The sequence below is a fragment of the Salmo trutta genome, chromosome 5 (genome assembly GCF_901001165.1).
Source record: "Salmo trutta chromosome 5, fSalTru1.1, whole genome shotgun sequence".
Lineage (NCBI taxonomy): Eukaryota > Metazoa > Chordata > Actinopteri > Salmoniformes > Salmonidae > Salmo > Salmo trutta.
The window spans coordinates 43,295,151-43,316,572 of NC_042961.1; the positions used below are offsets into that span (position 1 = coordinate 43,295,151).

The window sequence follows — 21,422 nt, forward strand, 5'->3', positions numbered from 1 at the left end:
GACTTGGCCTAAAAGGCCGCAACAATCAATACATTACAGAATTGAAACAATACAATTCAACAACATGATCCAGCCTAAAAAAGCATTTACACTCCTCTGTAACAGTCTTCCATCAAAATATTTCATTAATTCAATGGCACTAACATATCTAGATACAGCATGGGTTGTAGACTTTTCCATGCCTCTGGTGCACAAGATGAGAAGGCAGTCTTCCCTAATACTGTAAATGTCCTGGGGACTTTAAGTAGCAACCACCTAGCAGACGGTGTATGGTAACTGCTGGTGGTGAAGGAGACCAGAGTGTAGGTAAAGAGGGAGTTTACCCAAAATGGCTTTGTAGATGAACACCTACAAATGTAACTTTCTGCACATATAAAGTGAGGTCCAACCCACCATTTGGTACAAGGTGCAATGGTGGGTGAGTGACTTGGCATTTGTAATAAAGCCCAAGGATGCATGATAAACAAAGTCCAGTCTCTGTAAGACAGAGGAGGAGGCATGCATATACAACAAGTATATAATCAATTGGAGAGAAAACAAGCTTCTTTCTAGCCATAAGTGGGAAGCAAGCCTTATTACTAAAATAAAACCCCAATTTCATTTTAAGCTTCCTCACAAAATTATCTAAATTAACTTTAAAGGACAACTTGTCATCCAACCATATATCTAGGTATATGTAGGATTACACTTTTTCAATTGATAAGCCACCAGATGTGACAATGCTAACCTTCTCTGCCTGAGTGTGAGCTCTGGTAAAGTTTTTTTTTTTACATTCGTGATGAGTTTGAGACCTGCAGTGACTGAAAAGCAGTCTGGAGCTCTTCAACAGCATGAACCAGAGAAGGAGCACATGAATGTATGACTGTATCATCTGCAACTTTGCTGGTTGCTTCCCATTTCCCAAATCATTAATAAAATTGAGGACAACACAGGAGCTAAAATTTAACCCTGGGGCACACCTCTATTCATCTCAAGAAAGCTAGACTTGTGATTGTCAGCATATACACATTGTGTTCTGTCAGAACGATAGCTCCTAAGCCAATTTACTGCCCCTTCACTGAGACCAATGTTACTGAGTCTAGCTAGCAACAATTCATTGTCAACTGAATCAAATGCCTATTGATAAATCAACAAACAGAGCAGCACAATGTTGCTTTTATCAAGTGCATGATGTAATTTGCCACTGCCATAGCTGCAGTTGTGGTGCTATGCCCCGATCTAAAGCCAGATGGAACCCTGCATGTTCTTTTCAATGAAGAGTTTTTTTTTTAACTGAGTTCACGAAGGATTCATAGACTTTGGCCAGGATAGGGAGTTTGGAGATGGATGCTAATAACTACCGCCCTGAGGGATCTCCACCATTTAGTAGTAGGAGGACATAGGCTGATTTTCATTCATTTTTTATTTTATTTAACTAGGCAATTCAGTTAAGAACAAATTCTTATTTACAATGATGGCCTACACCGGCCAAACTCAGACGACGCTGGGCCAATTGTGCGCCGCCCTATGGGAGTTCCAATCACGGCCGGTTGTGATACAGTCTGGAATCGGTTGTTTGTAGTGACGCCTTTAGCACTGAGATGCAGTGTCTTTGACCACTGCGCCACTTGGGAGCCCCTATGGAATTGGTCAAGGGACTAAAGTTGAAAATGTGAGCCACAGGTTCAGTAATAATATAATCTGCTATCTTTAAGAGGTAGGGATCCAGGTTGTATGGACCTGCAGACTTTTTAGTGTCTTGCCTTTAGTGCTTTAGACCTCAGCATAAGAAATAGGCGCAAAGTTAAAATGGTTCACATGAAAGCCTATATCATAGTTTACTGTAACAGAGCTTACATTAGAGGCCTGGGCCCCACCATTATAAAAAAAACAGAACCAGCAGATATGAAGTGCTTGTTAAAAACCCATACAGTATCAGCTTTATCCTTCACTTCATTAGAATCCATCATTAAATGGTCAGGAAGGCCAGAGGATACATTAGAACCTGACACTGATTTGATTATCTTCCAGAACAGGTAGGGTTGTTTAGGTTCTCTGTGACTGCATTTAGATACAGTACCAGTCAAAAGTTTGGACACACCTACTCATTCAAAGGTTTTTCTTTATTTGGACTATTTTCAACATTGTAGAATCCATAGTGAAGACATCAAAACTATGAAATAACACATGAAATCATGTAGTAACCAAAAAAAGTGTAAAATATATTTTAGATTTTTCAAAGTAGCCTCCTTTTGCCTTTGACTGCTTTGTACACGCTGGCATTCTTGCAACCAGCTTCATGAGGAATGCTTTTCCAACAGTCTTCAAGGATTTCCCACATATGCTGAGCACTTGTTGGCTGCTTTTCCTTCACAATTGGGTTGAGGTTGGGTGATTGTGGAGGCCAGGTCATCTGATGCAGCACTCCATCACTCTCCTTGGTCAAATAGCCCTTACACAGCCTGGAGGTGTGTTTTGGGTCATTGTCCTGTTGAAAAACAAATGATAGTCCCACTAAGCGCAAACCAGATGGGATGGCATATTGCTGCAGAATGCTGTGGTAGCCATGCTGTTTAAGTGTGCCTTGAATTCTAAATAAAATCACTGACACTGTCACCAGCACCGTCACACCTCCTCTTCCATGCTTCACGGTGGGAACCACACATGCGGAGATCATCCGTTCACCTACTCTGTGTTTCACAAAGACACGCTGGTTGGAACCAAAAACCTCAAATTTGGACTCATCAGACCAAAGGACAGATTTCCACCGGTCTAATGTCCATTGCTCATGTTTCTTGGCCCAAGCAAGTCTCTTCTTCTTATTGGTGTTCTTTAGTCTTTTCTTTGCAGCAATTCGACCATGCAGGCCTGATTCACACAGTCTCCTCTGAACAGTTGATGTTGAGATGTGTCTGTTACTTGACTCTGTGAAGCATTTATTTGGGATCCAATCTGAGGTGCAGTTAACTCTAATGAACTTATCCTCGGCAGCAGAGGTAACTCTGGGTCTTCCTTTCCTGTGGTGGTCCTCATGAGAGCCAGTTTCGTTATAGCGCTTGATGGTTTTTGCTACTGCACTTGAAGAAACGTTCAATGTTCCGTATTGACTGACCTTTGTGTTAAAGTAATGGACTGTTGTTTCTCTTTGCTTACTTGAGCTGTTCTTGAAATAATATGGACTTGAACTTTTACCAAATAGGGTTATCTTCTGTATACCACCTCTACCTTGTCACAACACATTGATTGGCTCAAACACATTAAGAAGGTAAGAAATTCCACAAATAAACTTTTAACAAGGCACACCTGTTAATTGAAATGCATTCCAGTTAACTACCTCATGAAGCTGGTTGAGAGAATGCCAAGTGTGCAAAGCTGTCAAGGCAAAGGGTGGCTATTTGAAGAATGTCAAATATATTTTGATTTGTTTAACACTTATTTGGTTACTACATGATTCCATATGTGTTATTTCATAGTTTGTCTTCACTATTATTCTACAATGTCAAATAGTAAAAATAAGAAAAACCCTGTCATGAGTAGGTGTGTCCAAGCTTTTGACTGATACTGTAGAAATCTGATTTGGACTTCCTGATCAATCCTGTAATTTTGTTTCTTAGCACTCTGAAGGAGGCCCAGTCAACAGGAGCATTTTTATGTCTAGCTTGAGCCCAATATACATTTCTCTTTCTAATTAATTCTGCCAAGTTATCTGAAAACCAGGGATTGTCCCTTCCGCTGATTCTGAATGTCTTCCAAGTCTAGGTCCAAAAGGTTTCTACCCCAAAGCCATAAGACTCGTGAACAGCTCATCAAATGGCTACCCAGACTCTTTGTATCGCCCCCCCCCCCCTTTAGCTGCTGCTATTCTCTGTTTATTATCTATGCATAGTCACTTTAACTTTACCTACATGTACATATTACCTCAACTAACTGGTGCCCCCGCACATTGACTCTGTACCGGTATCCCTGTATACAGCCTCGCTATTGTTATTTACTGCTGCTCTTTAATTATTTGTTACTTTTATTTATTATTTATCTCTTTTTTACCTAACACGTATTTTTCTAAACTGCATTGTTGGTTAAGGGCTTGTGACAAATACTTTCAAATCAAATGTTCAACCCCTCCTTTACTCATCCGATCAGTTTTAAAAACCGTGTACCCATCAATGGAAATTTGAAACAGATTTCTTTAGCCAAGTTTCTGATAAAAACCATTGTCCGCATTTGTCGTATTGGCCCATTTTCTAATCATGTCTATTTTTGGAAATTTTTGGAGGCCAAAACCAGCTCTGTTTTTAAAATCATAGGGAGTCGGGAAATTGCATGGCATCTAACCGGCCCAGGATTTGGTCGCACATTACCAGAGATCAACAATAAAAATGTTACAATACATCTGTTGCCCAATGCGTGAGGACTTGGCAGAGCCAGCACCATTGTCAATGAAACGAGCTGTCTTTCGACACAGAAAAAAAAAAGTAATTCAAGAGTTTGCTATCATGTGTAGCCGCACTTGCGTTTGAGAGTGGTACACATGCAGTTACAGAGCGAGACCAAGTTCCTGGTGGTATTAACATGGTCTCATCGGAGTGTTTGCAAATTGTAGGGCATAAGGCGAAGATAATTCGCTCACCCATTGATCACTCAGCCTATTTAATCCAGGAAGGCATTGATTGAGTAAAGAGCAAGCACAGTAACAGATACATAATGCTGGTTTCTAGAGGTCTTTCAGCACAGGTGACGACCAGTAGACGTTGTGTACAACGACGCAGATTTTCACACGGTGCATCAGGTTTTCCAATCTGTCAACCGCTTCTCCGCTCCTAGCCTTCAGTGCGCACCTGCGCTCGAGTAGCAGGCCTTGCGCTCAGATAGACTCTCCCGACTCTGTTCGCTCCAACTCCAAAAAGGTGTAGGCTACAGTTACGAGCAGCTCGAGGAAGAAAAAAAGGCTTTCTCAATCAGACATATTTGTACAAACATATTTTGTAAAATAGAGACAGATCTAAAAATAATAGTTATATACAGCATCCACCTTCACATCAAGTGTTTACTTCTGTAGACATGATCGGGTCATTAAAACAACTCTTAAACCAGATCTCAAGGATCAGACATACAAACGGAAAGACTGATTGGCAGCCATCTTGGATTATGTTGGAGAGACTTCTATTAAAGAACACACTCTGTGTTCTCTTAGACGGGTAACTCTTGATCCACGATATGGCAGGGGATGTAAGCCATAACACGTTTTTTTTTCAGCAGTAGAAAAAAAGATTGTTTTTGATAATATCAAAAGCTGTATTGAAGTCTAACAAAACAGCTCCCACAATCTTCTTAGCAGTTTCTTTCAGCCAATCATTGCTTTTGTGTAAGTGTTGAGTCCCCTGCCCTACAAGCATGCTGAAATTCAGTAGTTAATCTGTTTACTGTGAAATAGCATTGTATCTGGTCAAACACAGTTTTGTTCAAAAGTTTACTAAGGCATGGTAGCCATCTGATTGGTCAGCTGTTTCAACCATTAAAGTGTGCTTTGCTGTTCTTCGGTAGCATAATTAATTTAGCTTCCTTCCAGGCCTGAGGGCACACATTTTCCTGTAGGTTTAGATTGAAACGATGGCAAATAGGAATGGTTAGCTTTCATCAAGAAGTTACGTTTCAAATGATCAGTTGATTCAACAGGTACAGCAACCTCAAGTAGATTTGGAAAATATCGGGGAGTGGGTTTGCCGGAACAAATTTGTTTTAAACACCAAGAAAACCAAAGTTAAGTTGGTCTGTTCCACCAGGAAAAGGTCAACACAGCATGGGATACAATTAAGTATGGGAGGAGTACAAATATGAGGAAGTGGCAGAAACCAAACTACTAGGAGTGCAGCTAGACACCTGCTTATCATGGTCGTCTCTGATAACTAATTATGTATATAAAAAATGTAACTGCATGCATGATCAGAAAGATGGCTAAATATTTACCAGGAAAGATTAAGCAAATAACCCCAAGCATTAATTGAGAATCAGGTGAACTACTGTTCTGTGTTCTGGGGAAATGCATCAGCAAGTGAAATTAGGAGGCTGCAGATTGCACAGAACAAAGCAGCAAGGATTGTTAAGGTGGAGATATGATTTTATTTTTGTTGTAGTCATGCTCAATGCTCTTGGTTTGTCATCAATCAACAAGATAATAAAACATGCTCATTTTATTTCATAATATACATCATTTGAAACGGCCGAACTCTATTCACAACAGTATTCAGTTGGTAAGAAACATTCAGTAAATAATAGGAATAGATTGTCCAGCATCTGTTATCCAGACAGAAAAGAGAAATAGGCAAAATAACAATTTGATTTAGAGCAATAAAGAAATGTAATAATTTATCTGAGCAAACCAGAAACCTTTTCAATATATAAATTCAAACAATACATAGGAAAGTTGTGCTGGACTATGGTAGATTAATCTATATTTTTGGACTGTTAGTATTTATCTGGTCAATATGTTAGTGTATTATGTCTGTTTGTAACAGTGTGTTATGTGAAAATGTGATCGTATTATAAATTGCATTTTAATGTGTAAGGACTCTTGGAAGATTAGTCCAAATGAGGACTAAAAGAGATCCTAATAAAATCAATCATCAGGTGAGTGGAACTGGGTTTTTTATTGCAGTTTGCTTGCTGTTAGCGATCTCTTTGAAAATTATCCGTTGTTCATGTGCAACATTGTTGCATTTCAACTTTAGATCACCAGTTACTTTGTGTGCTAAAAGTGATCAAGATGTTTGCAATGGGAAGTAATAGTTTGCTTAGCCTGTTTAAAAAAAAAAATATATATATATATATATATATATATATATATATATATATATATATATACATACATACACATACACATACACATACACACACACACACACACAGTGGTGGAAAAAAGTATTTGATCCCCTGCTGATTTTGTACGTTTGCCCACTTACAAAGAAATGATCAGTCTATAATTTTAATAGTAGGTTTATTTGAACAGTGAGAGACAGAACAACAAAAAAATCCAGAAAAACGCATGTCAAAAATGTTATAAAATTATTTGCATTTTAATGAGGGAAATAAGTATTTGACCCCTCTGCAAAACATGACTTAGTACTTGGTGGCAAAACCCTTGTTGGCAATCACAGAGGTCAGACATTTCTTGTAGTTGGCCACCAGGTTTGCACACATCTCAGGAGGAATTTTGTCCCACTCCTCTTTGAAAATCTTCTCCAAGTCATTAAGGTTTCGAGGCTGACCTTTGGCAAGTTGAACCTTCAGCTCCCTCCACAGATTTTATATTGGATTAAGGTCTGGAGACTGGCTAGGCCACTCCAGGACCTTAATGTGCTTCTTCTTGAGCCACTCCTTTGTTGCTTTGGCCGTGTGTTTTGGGTCATTGTCATGCTGGAATACCCATCCACGACCCATTTTCAATGCCCTGGCTGAGGGAAGGAGGTTCTCACCCAAGATTTGACGGTACATGCCCCTGTCCATCGTCCCTTTGATGCAGTGAAGTTGTCCTGTTCCCTTAGCAGAAAAACACCCCCAAAGCATAATGTTTCCACCTCCATGTTTGACGGTGGAGATGGTGTTCTTGGGGTCATAGGCAGCATTCCTCCTCCTCCAAACACGGCGAGTTGAGTTGATGTCAAAGAGCTCCATTTTGGTCTCATCTGACCACAACAGTTTCACCAGTTGTCCTCTGAGTCATTCAGATGTTCATTGGCAAACTTCAGACAGGCCTGTATATGTATTCTTGAGCAGGGGGACCTTGCGGGCACTGCAGGATTTCAGTCCTTCACGGCGTAGTGTGTTAACAAATGTTTTCTTGGTGACTATGGTCCCAGCTGCCTTGAGATCATTGACAAGATCCTCCCGTCTAGTTCTGGGCTGATTCCTCACCGTTCTCATGATCATTGCAACTCCATGAGGTGAGATCTTGCATGGAGCCCCAGGCCGAGGGATATTGACAGTTCTTTTGTGTTTCTTCTATTTGCGAATAATCGCACCAAATGTTGTCACCTTCTCACCAAGCTGCTTGGCGATGGTCTTGTAGCACATTCCAGCCTTGTGTACAATCTTGTCCCTGACATCCTTGGAGAGCTCTTTGGTCTTGGCCATGGTGGAGAGTTTGGAATCTGATTGATTGATTGATTGCTTCTGTGGACAGGTGTCTTTTTTTACAGGTAACAAGCTGCGGTTAGGAGCACTCCCTTTAAGAGTGTGCTCCTAATCTCAGCTCGTTACCTGTATAAAAGACACCTGGGAGCCAGAAATCTTTCTGATTGAGAGGGGGTCAAATACTTATTTCTCTCATTTAAAATACAAATCAATTTATAACATTTTTGAAATAAACCTACCATTAAAATTATAGACTGATCCTTTCTTTGTCAGTGGGCAAACGTACAAAATCAGCATGGGATCAAATACTTTCCCCCCCCACTGTATTCTTATGATTTAAGGCTTATGTCAGAGTGAATGGGTTGCTTATTCTTTATCCTCATGCTGTCTGTGACTGTCTTTATCAGCCTGTGTGTTTTACAAAAAGTGCCCTGTCCTATATGAAGTGCACTAGTATTACGGTCGCTGTCCTTTCAGCATTACGAGCCCGTCACACTCACAAAAGCAACACTTCTCTGTTGCTTTTGATCAAGGTTTTTTTGCGGATCAAAAGAGGGCTTAGGTGGTGAGCGTGGCAATGGCCACGGTCGGCGTGGCTGGATTGTAGAGAGAATATTAGAGGCCCACATCTTGGCGGCGTAAAGACATTTTTGCAATGATGTCCTTTATCTACTTCCGGATAACATTTTTAGGTCTCTGCATGCAGTTTGAAGGAAGTTGCTAAGTAGCGTTAGCGCATTGACTGGAAGTCTATGGGTATATTGTGCTAACACTACTTAGCATTGGCTACCTTCATACTGTACACAAAATCCCGAAGTATCCCTTTATGACAATTTTCTCCATGGAGCTGAGAAAATGTTGCTGTTTTAAAGCAAATTTCCTGCAATTCTATGCATTTTGCCATGGCTAATGCTGTGTTTTGGTAAAACAATCTATACTTTTCAGTTCCATCTTACTGTCTAGCTTTTTATTTTGGTGATTGTTTTCAAATAAAAAAAAAAGATGGACCTATCTTTTCTACATACTTTGTATCTTGAAAGCGATTTTCAATCCTGAAAAATGTATCAAAGGCATCCCAAGAAAATCCCTGGATAGTGTGATGGTGTTAGGTTACCATACTGTGTAAGCAGTGTTGTTGGTAGCGTTATGATATAATGGATGGTCAGTCATTGCCTCCATAGCTCTATGAATTTGAGAGTGGTTACATTTCTGAAGCCCCTTCCCTCAGCTTTCTACCAAAACAAGGGCATGGAAATGCATTGTTTAAACTTCTGATTACAGCTTTAAATTGTTGCTTCAAAGGTTTTGTATACTTTCAGTCAGTAGTTTTGAAAGTAGTGCTCACAAGCCAAAACAAGTCCCTGGAGTTTTTTTAAAATTTATTTTTTGACAGTTTGTATGTACAATATTGAAGTACTTAGGATCCCGGACTGCATCTTAAATCGAGACCGCACAGCACCACCTTTCTTTATGGTCCATTTGGAGTGGTAGGAGGGGGAAGTTTCACCTAGACACTGATCATGGGTCATTTTGGGGATTTTGGCAAGGAGGCCCTTTATCTACTCCCCCAGAGTCAGATGAACTCATACCATTTATGTCTGTGTCCAGAATGTAAGGAAGTTGTAGGCAGTTGTACAAGCCAATGCTAATTAGCGTTAGGGTGATGACTGGAAGTCTATTGTATCGGCTAGCATGCAGTAGATAGCGCAATGACTGGAAGTCTCTGGGTAATGCTAGTTAGTGTCCCGAACCGGCTCGTAGCCTGTAAAAAAATAAAGGGAGACAACGTGAAGATCAAGGAATAACAAATATATTTATTAACTAAAGTTAAACTATAAACAAGTAACAATGGTGTGAATGGTTGCGTACATTGATGTGATGAGGGGCCAAAGCAAACAAACAAAAACGGCTACAAAATGCCACAACCAAAATCCAACAGTGTGTCTGTGTGGAGACTCCTAAATGAATGGGGGAAAAGGTGCATTTATCCCCAGGACACACCCGGGCCCATTTGTGTCCCGTTTCGCTGACGACCTTCCCGGCTCCGCCCACCGACATCCTAATAAGGAAAACGAGAGCAAAGAGAATTCGGCAGACGGTGAGAGGGTCGTCATACACACACCCCTCCATAAAACCGGGGACCAACAATGACCCTGGAACACCACACCAACCAAACAAACAAAATACTGCCCCATCCAACCTCGTCCTAAGCAACCTTTGCGCAAAGCAACCTTTAAAAAAAATAAAAATAACGAGAACAGAAGGAAGGGAACAGACAGGAGTGACAGAACAGGACAGCAAAATAAACAGTGGCCCGTCACGTGACTCTTCTAATGTGGGACAGCCCGTGGCTCCTTGATTAGATCAGAGCAGGGCACAGAAACCAGAATAACAGGGAAAGTATTGACAGATTTCTTTGTAACATCATCATTAGCCGGTGGAGTGACCAGGTCACCACAGCTCATGGAATGCATTACCGCACACGCCCCTCTGGGGAAGCTGTGCGCTCTCATCGGGAATCCCTACAAGTGACAGTTTAGAGGAAACCACTAGAGATGGACACAACAGGCCATACACACTCACCAGCCAAGTTATTCACAAGGATAACATCGATACCCTCAATAGGCAATGAAGGACGCATCCCTACAACATCCTCGCCTTTCACCAGTTCAGAATTCAACGGAACTGACAGTGTTCAAACCGATTCCTCTAATTAAGACACTATCCCGAATCAGTCTCAGCAGAGAAGGGTAACGGACACAGACTCAGAGGCACCTGTTTCACTCAGGATCTTCACTGGCACTGGGTCGTTACTTCTTAACAGACACACAAAACCCTCTGTAACGAAAGGTAAACAATCTGGGTCAGTTGGGACTTTCACATGGCCCTGGGCATGAAACATAGTGACAGGACTGAACAGATGTGGGACAGGCACTGCTAACGCAGTAGGCTTAGGTTTAACGTTAGCGCGAGTACTGAATTTACACTTAGCCCTGAGAACAGGACATTCGTTTTTCCAATGACCTGAACCATGACAGTAGTGACACTCTTGACTAAAGTCAGCTTTACCACAGGAGCCAGGCTCAACCTTAGATGAAAGTCTGCCCGTAAACCAGTGGGCGAGGACCAAATCTCGCCAAACGTCCCCACTCACTTCCGAATACGAGGCTCTGCAAAGACACTTTTCTGAGTCAAAACCTACTCATCCGCCTAAACCGCAGCTTCAGAGACAGTCTTCACTTTTCGTTAATGTACGTGGCTATACGATCAGGGATTGTATCCTTAAATTACTCTAGCATAATCAGATCACACAGCCCATGGAAAGTCATAACCGCAGAAGCGGTACACCAGCGATTAAACTGAAGATAACTCACGCAAACTCAACATGAGTCTGTATCAGCCTTTTTCAAAGTTTTAAATCGTTGGCGGTAAGCATCAGGAACCAATTCGTAAATCTGTAATAGCCATTTTAACCGTAGTGTAGCCGACAGTGCCGGCTCTGCTAAGAGCTGAATGTGCTTCCTGCGCTTTACCAGTCCACACACTGCAACATTAAAGTGCGATCAGAATCAGGCCAACTCCTAGCGTCAGCAACACGCTCAATCAATGAAAAGAACGTCTCAGGGTCCTTCTCATTACATTTTGGCAACAGATGTGTCTGGGACTTGACCGAGAGAGGAGCAACCCCTACAGTAGGTAAATCTGGGTCACTTTCCCAGAGCAAACTCCAGAGAGCTTTCCTTCCCTAACCAACTCTAGCCGTCCTTGTTGCAGCTTGATTTTTGCACTCTCCAAATTCTGTTTAAATTCCAATTGCTATTCATACTTAACACGATCATGCACGAGTTTAGCTTGTTCTAACGCCCACTCCCAAACCCACTCATGCTCTAGTTTAGCTTGCTCATGCGCTAGTTGTAACAGAAGCAGTTCTTTCTGTTGTTCAAAAGACGGACTACTAGGGCTAACAGACGGAGCGGCCATTCGCCCTAGTTAGATCGGAGCGGCCATTAACTTCTAGTATACCACACTCCGTCAGATAGGTTGATATTGAATGCCAAACAGAATTTAAGACGTTTATCACAAATTTCAACCTGGTCGTGATCAGCGATCTTCAACAGCTGTTCTTTTAGTACATCATTCTAACAGTTCCTCTGATGGAACACGTATGAACAAGTGTACATAAGACATCAGTCACTGCTGAACACACCAGACCACAACAAGAGAAGCACCAATCACACTGGGCACCACAGGAGAGACATCAGATATATAAGGAACTTCCCCCAAATCCTACAATAACTCCACCCTAGTCTTCGTGCAGATTCGCGGTGGGTAATTATGCACTGTAGCCCGCTGTCATGGAAAATCCCACTGGCATGGAAAAACTCCCCAGCCCACTGGCGGATTCCCCCCAAGCCACTGATGTGCCCGCGAGACCACTGCTGAGTCCACAGACACCAAACAAAATAACCATGCCCAATGTATTCCAAAGTGGAACATGTCGCTAAGCCTAACAGGGGAAAAGACAGGCTATAGCTCCGGGTAGCAAATGGCACTACCCTACCCAAATCTCCCACGGAGGTACACAGCAGTTTGTACTGACCTCCTCAGACCGATGTCCCAACAGCAAGTAGAGCAAGAGTTTCCAACCTGGGCAGGGACTTGGAAACAAACAAATGTTACTCTATCCAATGCAGTACACAACCATCTATCCACTGCAGTGGCAAGTTTAGCAAAAAAAAACAAAGGCAACCAACACTGGGCCTACCAAACAGCGCAAAAAAAAGAAGCTGTCACAAAGATAAACAAAGCACCTAGTGTCCTCAAACACTAATTCCACATTTTCTCCCAAACAAATTACTCATACCAGTTAGCTTAACAACACTAGTATTGGGCCTACTGGCATACTTTTCCATGTAACGCATGTTTGATGATGTCACCGGACAACCAAAAACACTGATGCGTCTAAGGCACTATACCGAACACCTATAAGACTATGCAGTGAATACCAACCAAAGCGGATCCCAAATAGCATTAACCCATCATAATGCAACAAAATAATATCCACCAAAATGTCTAGGAACCAACTTTTATAATCCCAGATGAGCCCCCACTTGTCACGAACAGGCTCCTAGCCAGTAACAAAAAAGGAGACAACGTGGAGCTCAAGGAATAACAAAATATATTTATTAACTAAAGTAATCTACAAACAAGTAACAATGGTGTGAGTGATTGCATACATTGATGTGATAATGAGGGGCCAAAACAGACACAAAATGCCACAACCAAAATCCAACAGTGTGTCGAACCCAGGTGTGTCCCATATCGCTGACGACCCTCCCGACGCCGCTTACCGACATCCTAATAAGGAAAACAAGAGCAAAGAGAGAGAATTCGGCACACCGAGTGGGAGGGTCGTCACATTAGCAATTGCACTAGCGCTAGTTAGTAACTTCCTTCAAACTGCACACAGAGCCATAAAAATGCTATCCACAAGTTTATCTGACTCTGGGAAAGTAGATAAAGGGCCTCATTGCCAAAATCCTGAAGTATCCCTTTAAAGATTAGGATTGTGGTTAGGATTGTGGGGAAGGGAAGCAGATCCTAGATCTGTACCTAGGGGAAACTTCACTCTCAAGCTTAACTGCTATTCCTGCCTGTGCTTCGTCTCCCCTCCAGAGTTCATGCGTAGCCCCTGTGTGGAGGCGGGCCTCATCCCCCCCCTTGTGCAGCTGCTCCACTCCAAGGACCACGAGGTGCTGCTGCAGACAGGCCGTGCCCTAGGCAACATCTGCTACGACAGCCGTAAGTACACCCTGTCATATGTTTCCCTTACGTTTCTCACCGGGTGGAAAAGGACCCGGGATCGGTGTCAATGGGTTCCACCATCAACATTTTCAAATAGATTTTTATTTTATTTGTATATAAAAAATTTTTACATGGGGAGGTCACTTTATTAGGAGGGGGGGCATCTTGCCTAGGTGTAATTGTAGAGGAAGTATTGAAGTGCCTTTACTTGACAACTGTCCCCCCTCTGCTAACCCTGAGGAGGTGCCTTACATCTTGGGGAATACTGGTGTCAGCGGAATCCGAACCGGCTATTAGGAATATCGGCTCTTTTGTATGGCATTGATATGTTGAAAATCGGTTAAGTCTTAGGTCATCGTAATGGGATATAGACTAGCCTGTTTCACAAGTGGGAAATACTCTGGTGATAATTTGGAATACTCTGGCCATAAAGGGCCAAAAGTATCTGAAAATACTGGATCTCTACTGTGAGATAACTATAGTATTCCATGGTTCTACCTGAAAGTCAATGTAAAATCCATAATTTTTCATCTGAGTAGCATAAGCTTCGCTAAGCAGCTCTAATATAACACTATTCAGGAATTCTGTTCTGTCCATTTTAAAAGGCGCCAGGGTGACTGCCCATCCCCTGTCAATCTGGGGAATTAGTCAGCCCTGAGTTCCTGCTGAGAGCAGCACTTCCCCAGACGGACACCCTCACCTTCCAAAGTCTGTCACACAAAGATAAAACTGCTTACAATCACTTCCCCCAATGCCTCTAGAACAGGTGTCAAACATACATCCGGCCTGTAAGGGTGTTCAGTCTGGTTTGAGTAAAACACATTTTTGGGTTACGGGCAGTGTAGAAATTATAATGGACCTACATTCATATAGTTTTTGTACTGTGTCCAGCTCGTTAATAATCACCAAAATGAAAGCTAGACAGTCTGGGAGCATAGAAAATGTCAAAAACTATGGATAGAGGACAATTTTTAAAAATCTTGACAGCGAGGAAATATAACCAATTTTCAGTTGGACCCTCCAGACCTCGTTGAAGACCAAATGCGGCCCCCGCATCAAAAAAGTAACTAGAATAAAGATTTAGTGGAATTAATCAAGAGTTGTCGTGAATACATTTAAGGGGAAAATGTGTTGAGGCCTTAATGGCAGCTATTGTTTCTGGTGCATTGTTTCTCCCATCACTGAAAGGTGAGACGTCTATGGTTTGATAGGATCATAAAGAGTGTACGAGCAAAGTGGCAGAAACGTGTGTTTCAGTCGGAGCTGCAGCTGTTTTCAACTCTTAACGGGGGAACCACTGAAGAAATCAGTTTAGAAGGAGTCTGTAGTTGTTTGGTACTGGCCCCTTTTCAAAATGTAATTACCACAAGACAAACTGACCGCTTCAACTGCCAATCGTTGTGCATTCAAACAACTTCCAGACCTAGCAGCAGAAAAACAGGACCAGCATTTTGTCCATCAATGGCAACCAGATTCAGCGCAATTTGTTTAGTCCTTCTCCCTTGCTTTCTCTGCTTCGTTTCTCCGACAACACCCTCTCTCCCAATCCCTGCCCATCTCTCTTTCGCTCTCTCACCTCTTTTCTTTTCCTGACTCATCATCTACCACTTCCTCTGCAAGCTATGCAGCTGCGCGCTCCAGACATTCTTATTTTGTCCGCCATCATTAAACACACACTGTATAATGTGTCACTATGTTCCTGTGTTAAAACAACTAATGCAGACAATAATCTACAGTACATGTGGTGTCTGCAGGCAAAGGTGATGTCCTTAAAGTTTAACCCCTAACCTCAGGAGCACTAACTAATCCCCTTTTCTTTTTTGACCCAACTATCATTGTTGACGGCATTTTTAACACTTTAGTGAGGTTCATTTGATGTTCTATAAATATGACATAGGCTAATTGTATCCAAAATCATGTAAACAATAATTATAAACTGAACAAAAATCCAAACCCAACATGTAAAGTGTTTTCGTTTTAGAGAATTTGACAGTACGGCTAACCGGCCTCACAACCGCAGACCACGTGAAACCACACCAGCCCAGGACCTCCACATCCAGCTTCTTCATCTGCGGGATGGTCTGAGGGGGGATGGGGGGGGGGGCAGTGCTGAGGAGTATTTCTGTCTGTAATAAATCCCTTTTGTGGGGAAAACTCATTCTGATTGGGTAGGCCAGGCTGCCAAGTGGATAGACCTGGCTGCCAAGTAGGTAGGTATATGCCCTCCCAGGCCCACCCATGGCTGTGCCCCTGCCCAGTCATGTAAAATCCATAGATTAGGGCCTAATGAATTTATTTCAATTGACTGATTTCCTTATATGAACTGTAACTCAGTAAAATCTTTGAAATTGTTGCATTCATATTTTTGTTTAGCATATATTTTCATAGCTGTAGTAGATTGCTATGTTGAGCAGAGCAGTGTCCTACAAAGGTACTGTGGTCTGTAGTAACATGGTGCTAATTAAGGCCACTCAATGAGGCGTCTGCTAAAAACCATTTCATAAAAACAGACTGGAGTCACTGAGTGTGACAACTTCAATTCCCATGGTCCCTAGGCTGTCTGGTCTTCAGTTCCCTTCAGTTTATTTCTTGCACAAAGCGAACAAACTTATTCTCTATTCAATCCAGCTGGGATTCAGTCACTCAACCACCATACGTTTGCTGTTCACAGTCATGCTCATATGCATAACCTGACTCTGTTACTTCTGTAGTATGGTTGTCGCTTCCACTCATAACCACACTGTATATGAATTTGACCATGATTCTGAAATCTGGAAGCATCTACCTGTGATAAATCAATTAGCATTCAAGGTCATTTTGCATTTATTTTTAACTAATTGGCTTCATCAGCACTGTCACTAAATTTGTCTGCACTTCAGACTGATAGCCACAAGCGCACCAATACATTTTGAGGTTTGGGGTGGGGATGACCGAAACAAACTGCAAAGCGCACAATATGTAATTTCATGTCTCCGAGCTATGTGCAACAGGTATTAGCTTGGGTTATGTGTGATTTAATTTCTAGTTAGCTGCCTCAAGTAATTTTTTGTTTTGCCTTTTTCAAGTTATGATTCATTATTATAATTATTATTTATGGCTGTATTTCTATAGCATTTGTTATTTACTTATGTGATTTTTGTGTATTTTTTATTTTATTTTACTGCTTGCTTAACTTTCTCTCCCCTTTTTTTTTATAGATTTTTTTCCCCCCAGGTTGGTTTTGTTGTGATTGTGTGATTTTTCTTCTTTTTTGATTTCCCCCTGACCTCTTTGTTTTGCAGATGAGGGCAGGAGTGCAGTTGACCTGGCGGGAGGGGCTCAGATAGTAGCTGGACACATAAAGTCACTGTCCCAAAATACTGACCCGGACAATGGGAAGCTCTTGACTGTCTTTTGTGGCATGCTGATGAACTATAGCAATGATAATGGTAATGACCAACTCCCCCCGGATAAACTACATTAACCAAACTAAACAGAGTAAACGTTTTTAAGAATGAATCTACTTTGGCAGTGTCGGTGACTGTTCTAGACGTTATGTTGACACCTTTTATCCAGTCGTAAAGTGATAGTTCACTTTAATATGAACGTTTGTGTGATTTATTATTTTTATGTAGTCTATTGGCGAGATGAGTCCACGTCCCAGGCCATCTGTTGAGTTGATTCAGCTATATGCCTCAAATCCAAATCAGTTGGTAACATGGGCACAGTCTAATTTCAAACTATTAGACTGTGCCTATATTTTCATATAACTGGATCTTCTCATTAGATGGCATGGGGGCATGGATTCATATCGACTGCTATTGAGGTCTGAAAATGTCTGACGAATTTTGATTTTGAAGTGAACTGTCTTTCAAAGTCAGTTCTTAAAGGCCCAGTCAGTTCTTAAAGGCCCAGTCAAAAATTGCTGTGTTTTAAATACATTTCCACACTGAGGTTGGAATAGTACTGGGAAATAGGGAAAATTATGCTAATGCCCTTTTAGTGTAACAGTTGTTTTGGTGGGTTGGAGTTTTGCCAGGCGGTAAATTAGTTAATAGGTCATTATCAATAAAACATTACAATATGGTGCAGAGCGTTCGATTTGGCTGCTGAGGGGCAAGGAGACTCCCAGCTCCACTAAAACCGTTGACAACTATGTGCCGTTTTGTTAACTAATTGTTTGTAATCTCATCACCTCTTGAAGAGCATAGTCAGAACTACAAATTTCCGATTATTTCATGCTAAACAATTGTGCATATTTTTTACTCTATCATCAGAGATATACAGCAAGTAACTGCATGCTTTTTATGATCAGTAAACATCAGTTGATCATATATTTTCCGATTTATGTGGGCGTAACCTATCCATTTGGCATGTAGCAAGCTAGCTAAGCAAACAACGTGTCATTTAAATTGCCTCACCAGAGATTAGGCTTTTGGAAAGCGCTTGACATCGGCCAGTCCTCGTACTGGTAAAGTTATTAGTCGGACTACTGTCATCACCACTATAGATGGCAAGCAAATCAAACTATTTGGATATAGCCATCTAGTTTATCCCCTGAAAGTTAGCTTGTTAACTAGCCATATTGACATGATTTGTTATTAGCTAGCTAGCCAATTTGACGTCCATCAATCAATGTATCCTATCATGTCTGTCAGCAGCAAACGTGATTAAACGCTCTTAAAAACAATGCTGAAGAGGGGATCGTGTTAACTAACGTCGCTAGGTAGGCCAACGTTGGTTGTAGAAAAAAGTACATTAGGTCTAGTTAACACTATGTTTAGCAACTGTACTAAGTTTCTACCGGTAGCTTGCAAAATAAACATCATTAGATGACAGTAAATCGGCAAATGCGCCCCTCTGCTCTTTGACTGACAGACAGCCCACAAAGGATGGGAAATGAACCTAAACCACTCATACTTGTCACGTCTAGTTTTATTTTATATCACTGAAATATCCAATTAATAGTGGCCAATATTTAGAGTTATTGTGTAGCTACCCTTGGGGCGGCAGGTAGCCTAGTGGTGTTGGGCCAGTAACCGAAAGGTTGCTAGATCGAATCCCTGAGCTGACAAGGTAAAAATCTGTCGTTCTGCCCCTGAACAAGACCGTTAACTGTTTTGCATGGAATAATCGGACATGTGTAGTTCTGACTACGCTCTTCAAGAGGTGATGATATTACAAATAGTTAACATTTATTTAACATTGCTTTAAAACGGCACACAGTTGTCAATGGGTTTTAGTGGAGCTGAGGATCTTCTTGCCCCCCAGCATGCAAATTGAACCATTCTGCACCTTGTTGTGAAGTCTTATTGATATAGACCAACAAGAAAGAGTTCCAAACCTCTCCGCTAATAACAGCTAGTTTTCAGTTTTCCCTCCCCACTCAGACCACTCCCAGTTCTAGCAAAATTCTTGCTTGAGAATGTCTCATTGTCATGAAGCTATTTTTTGTTTTTGACCATTTTACAGTAAGGTATTTAATGGTCAGTCACCCAGAAATGAAATGATTTGATATTGAGATACAAACAGCTGCATTGGACCTTTAAGTCATTGTCACTCTAGCCTATATGTTAGCCAGTGTTCAAGTTTATGCTACTCAGCTTTTACTCACTATGGTGACAGGAGGTAGCAGTGCAAGTGCATATATGTCCCTTGAAGAGTGGTCTGTCCATTGCTTTCTGTTGTGTCCTGCTTGAGCTCTTAGTCATTTTCCTCTTAAAGTAGTGACAGCTTGTCTTGTAGTTGGGGGTGTCCCTCCTTAGCTTAGACTGTAGCCATTTCTCTTTCCCTCCTCACACGTCACTCTCTGATTTGTAATTAGATTGTCTATTCTCCCACAACCTTCCCTGCCGAGCCTTTATAGTCTATCCAGGTGCGAGGTCCCGAGTAATCAATAATGTTCACTTCTGCTGTCAACCTTCAAAAACCTTTTTCTAGTTTAATCAGACTTCTTCCCAAATGGCACCCTGTTTAGGGCACTTCTTTTCACCAGAGAATAGGGTGCCATTTGGGATCAAATCAAATTGTATTAGTCACATGCGTCGAATACAACAGGTGTAGACCTTACAGTGAAATGCTTACTTACAGGCTCTAACCAACAATGCAGTTTCAAAACAATACGGATAAGAATAAGAGATAAAAGTAACAAGTAATTAAAGAGCAGCAGTAAAATAACAATAGCGAGACTATATACAGGGGGGTACCGATACAATGTGTGGGGGCACCGGTTATTTGAGGTAGTATGTACATGTAGGTAGAGTTATTAAAGTGACTATGCATAGATAGATGTATAGATTCACTATTCACATGAACACATTGTTTAGCACCCTTTAACTGTGGTAGCTAAGTAACTAGTCTTGTCATAATGATGTAACATTTTATTTTGCAAGTTACTGTACATGTTACAACCCTAACACCTTTAAAGTTAGTAGAAAATGTAACTGCCCTGGAATCCTCAGCCTCTTCTAATTACTACAGAAAGTTGAGATGTAGTCTTGGTTGGACTGTTGGTTCACCAGGAGTGTATTCACTAGGAAGCAAATGGGCAGAAACAGAGAGAGATCTCTCTGAATTTGTCCAATTAGAAACTCGTTTTCATTGCAAAACACTCTCTGTTGCAAAATGTTTTGCTAAGGATTGCATTAATGAATCTAACCCAGGCTGGTTAGTGGTGTAGAGAGAGGGCTGCTCACGACTGTTTACACCCCTGAGGTTCCACGACGTACTGCTGCTCTCTGAATCTTGTAAATAATTAATGAATGGCCCAAGTTGGGTTTTTTTTCTCCTCCGTCGGCAAGATGCGGAACAGTAATTACTTTTCGATCTATCGCCTCTCCCGTACGATCCCCGACCAGTCCAAGGTCACTCACCAAAATAGACTGAGGAAAAATGAATGCGTACGAAAACGTGGCGTTCAGGGGAGGCACATGCGACAGCTGAAAATTTACCCCTGAGGCTCTCAATGTCAAATGTTTCTTTCCCACAATTAAACATGGAGCTAAGTGGATTTTCTCTCCATAAGCCAATGGTCTGCGATCCAATCACCAGACATTAAACAGTGCTGTGATTACTCAGGAGAAATATATTTATTAGAACGGACATCCCCATTCAAGTCAATGTTCCGTGATGGGTAGAATTCTATTTATATGTTGATTACACTGTCCTCTGCTTTATAGCGGTGCTACTTCCAGTGCCACCAGCGTTTAGCCCCAGCCGCCAAGCACCACTATCAGGGCGCTAAATGAAACCACTTCACGGGGCTCAGCAAAGCCTCAAGTCAAATCCCATTTAAAATATCTCACACAGGCATGTTTTCTCTCAGTTAGGGTTATTTATGGGCAAATCTGTTTAGCTTTGAATAAGGCCATTTTTCACCGCTCCATGGAAAGGATGCTTGAGAAAACAGGACGGAAACACTTTACTTCATATAGCCTCTAGACCAGGGGTAGGCAAACTATGGCCTTGCCCATGAGCCCATTCAATCCAGCCCATTGGAGGGGGGAATTATTGTTTTGGGTAAAAAAAAAACA

The 21,422-nt window shown here is 41.6% G+C and overlaps 1 protein-coding gene across 5 annotated transcripts in view; it reads left to right on the forward strand.

Annotated features, from left to right (window-relative positions):
* LOC115194229 (RAP1, GTP-GDP dissociation stimulator 1) overlaps positions 1-21,422 on the forward strand; it is a 56,782-nt gene that overhangs the window by 10,911 nt on the left and 24,449 nt on the right. For 4 of the 5 annotated variants that reach the window (XM_029753741.1, XM_029753739.1, XM_029753740.1 and 1 more), the window contains 2 exons: positions 13,783-13,908; positions 17,193-17,339. In XM_029753741.1, the coding sequence (XP_029609601.1) occupies positions 13,783-13,908; positions 17,193-17,339 (273 nt within the window). The remainder of the gene's footprint in view (positions 1-13,782; positions 13,909-17,192; positions 17,340-21,422) is intronic. The other variant, XM_029753743.1, reaches the window with a different exon arrangement.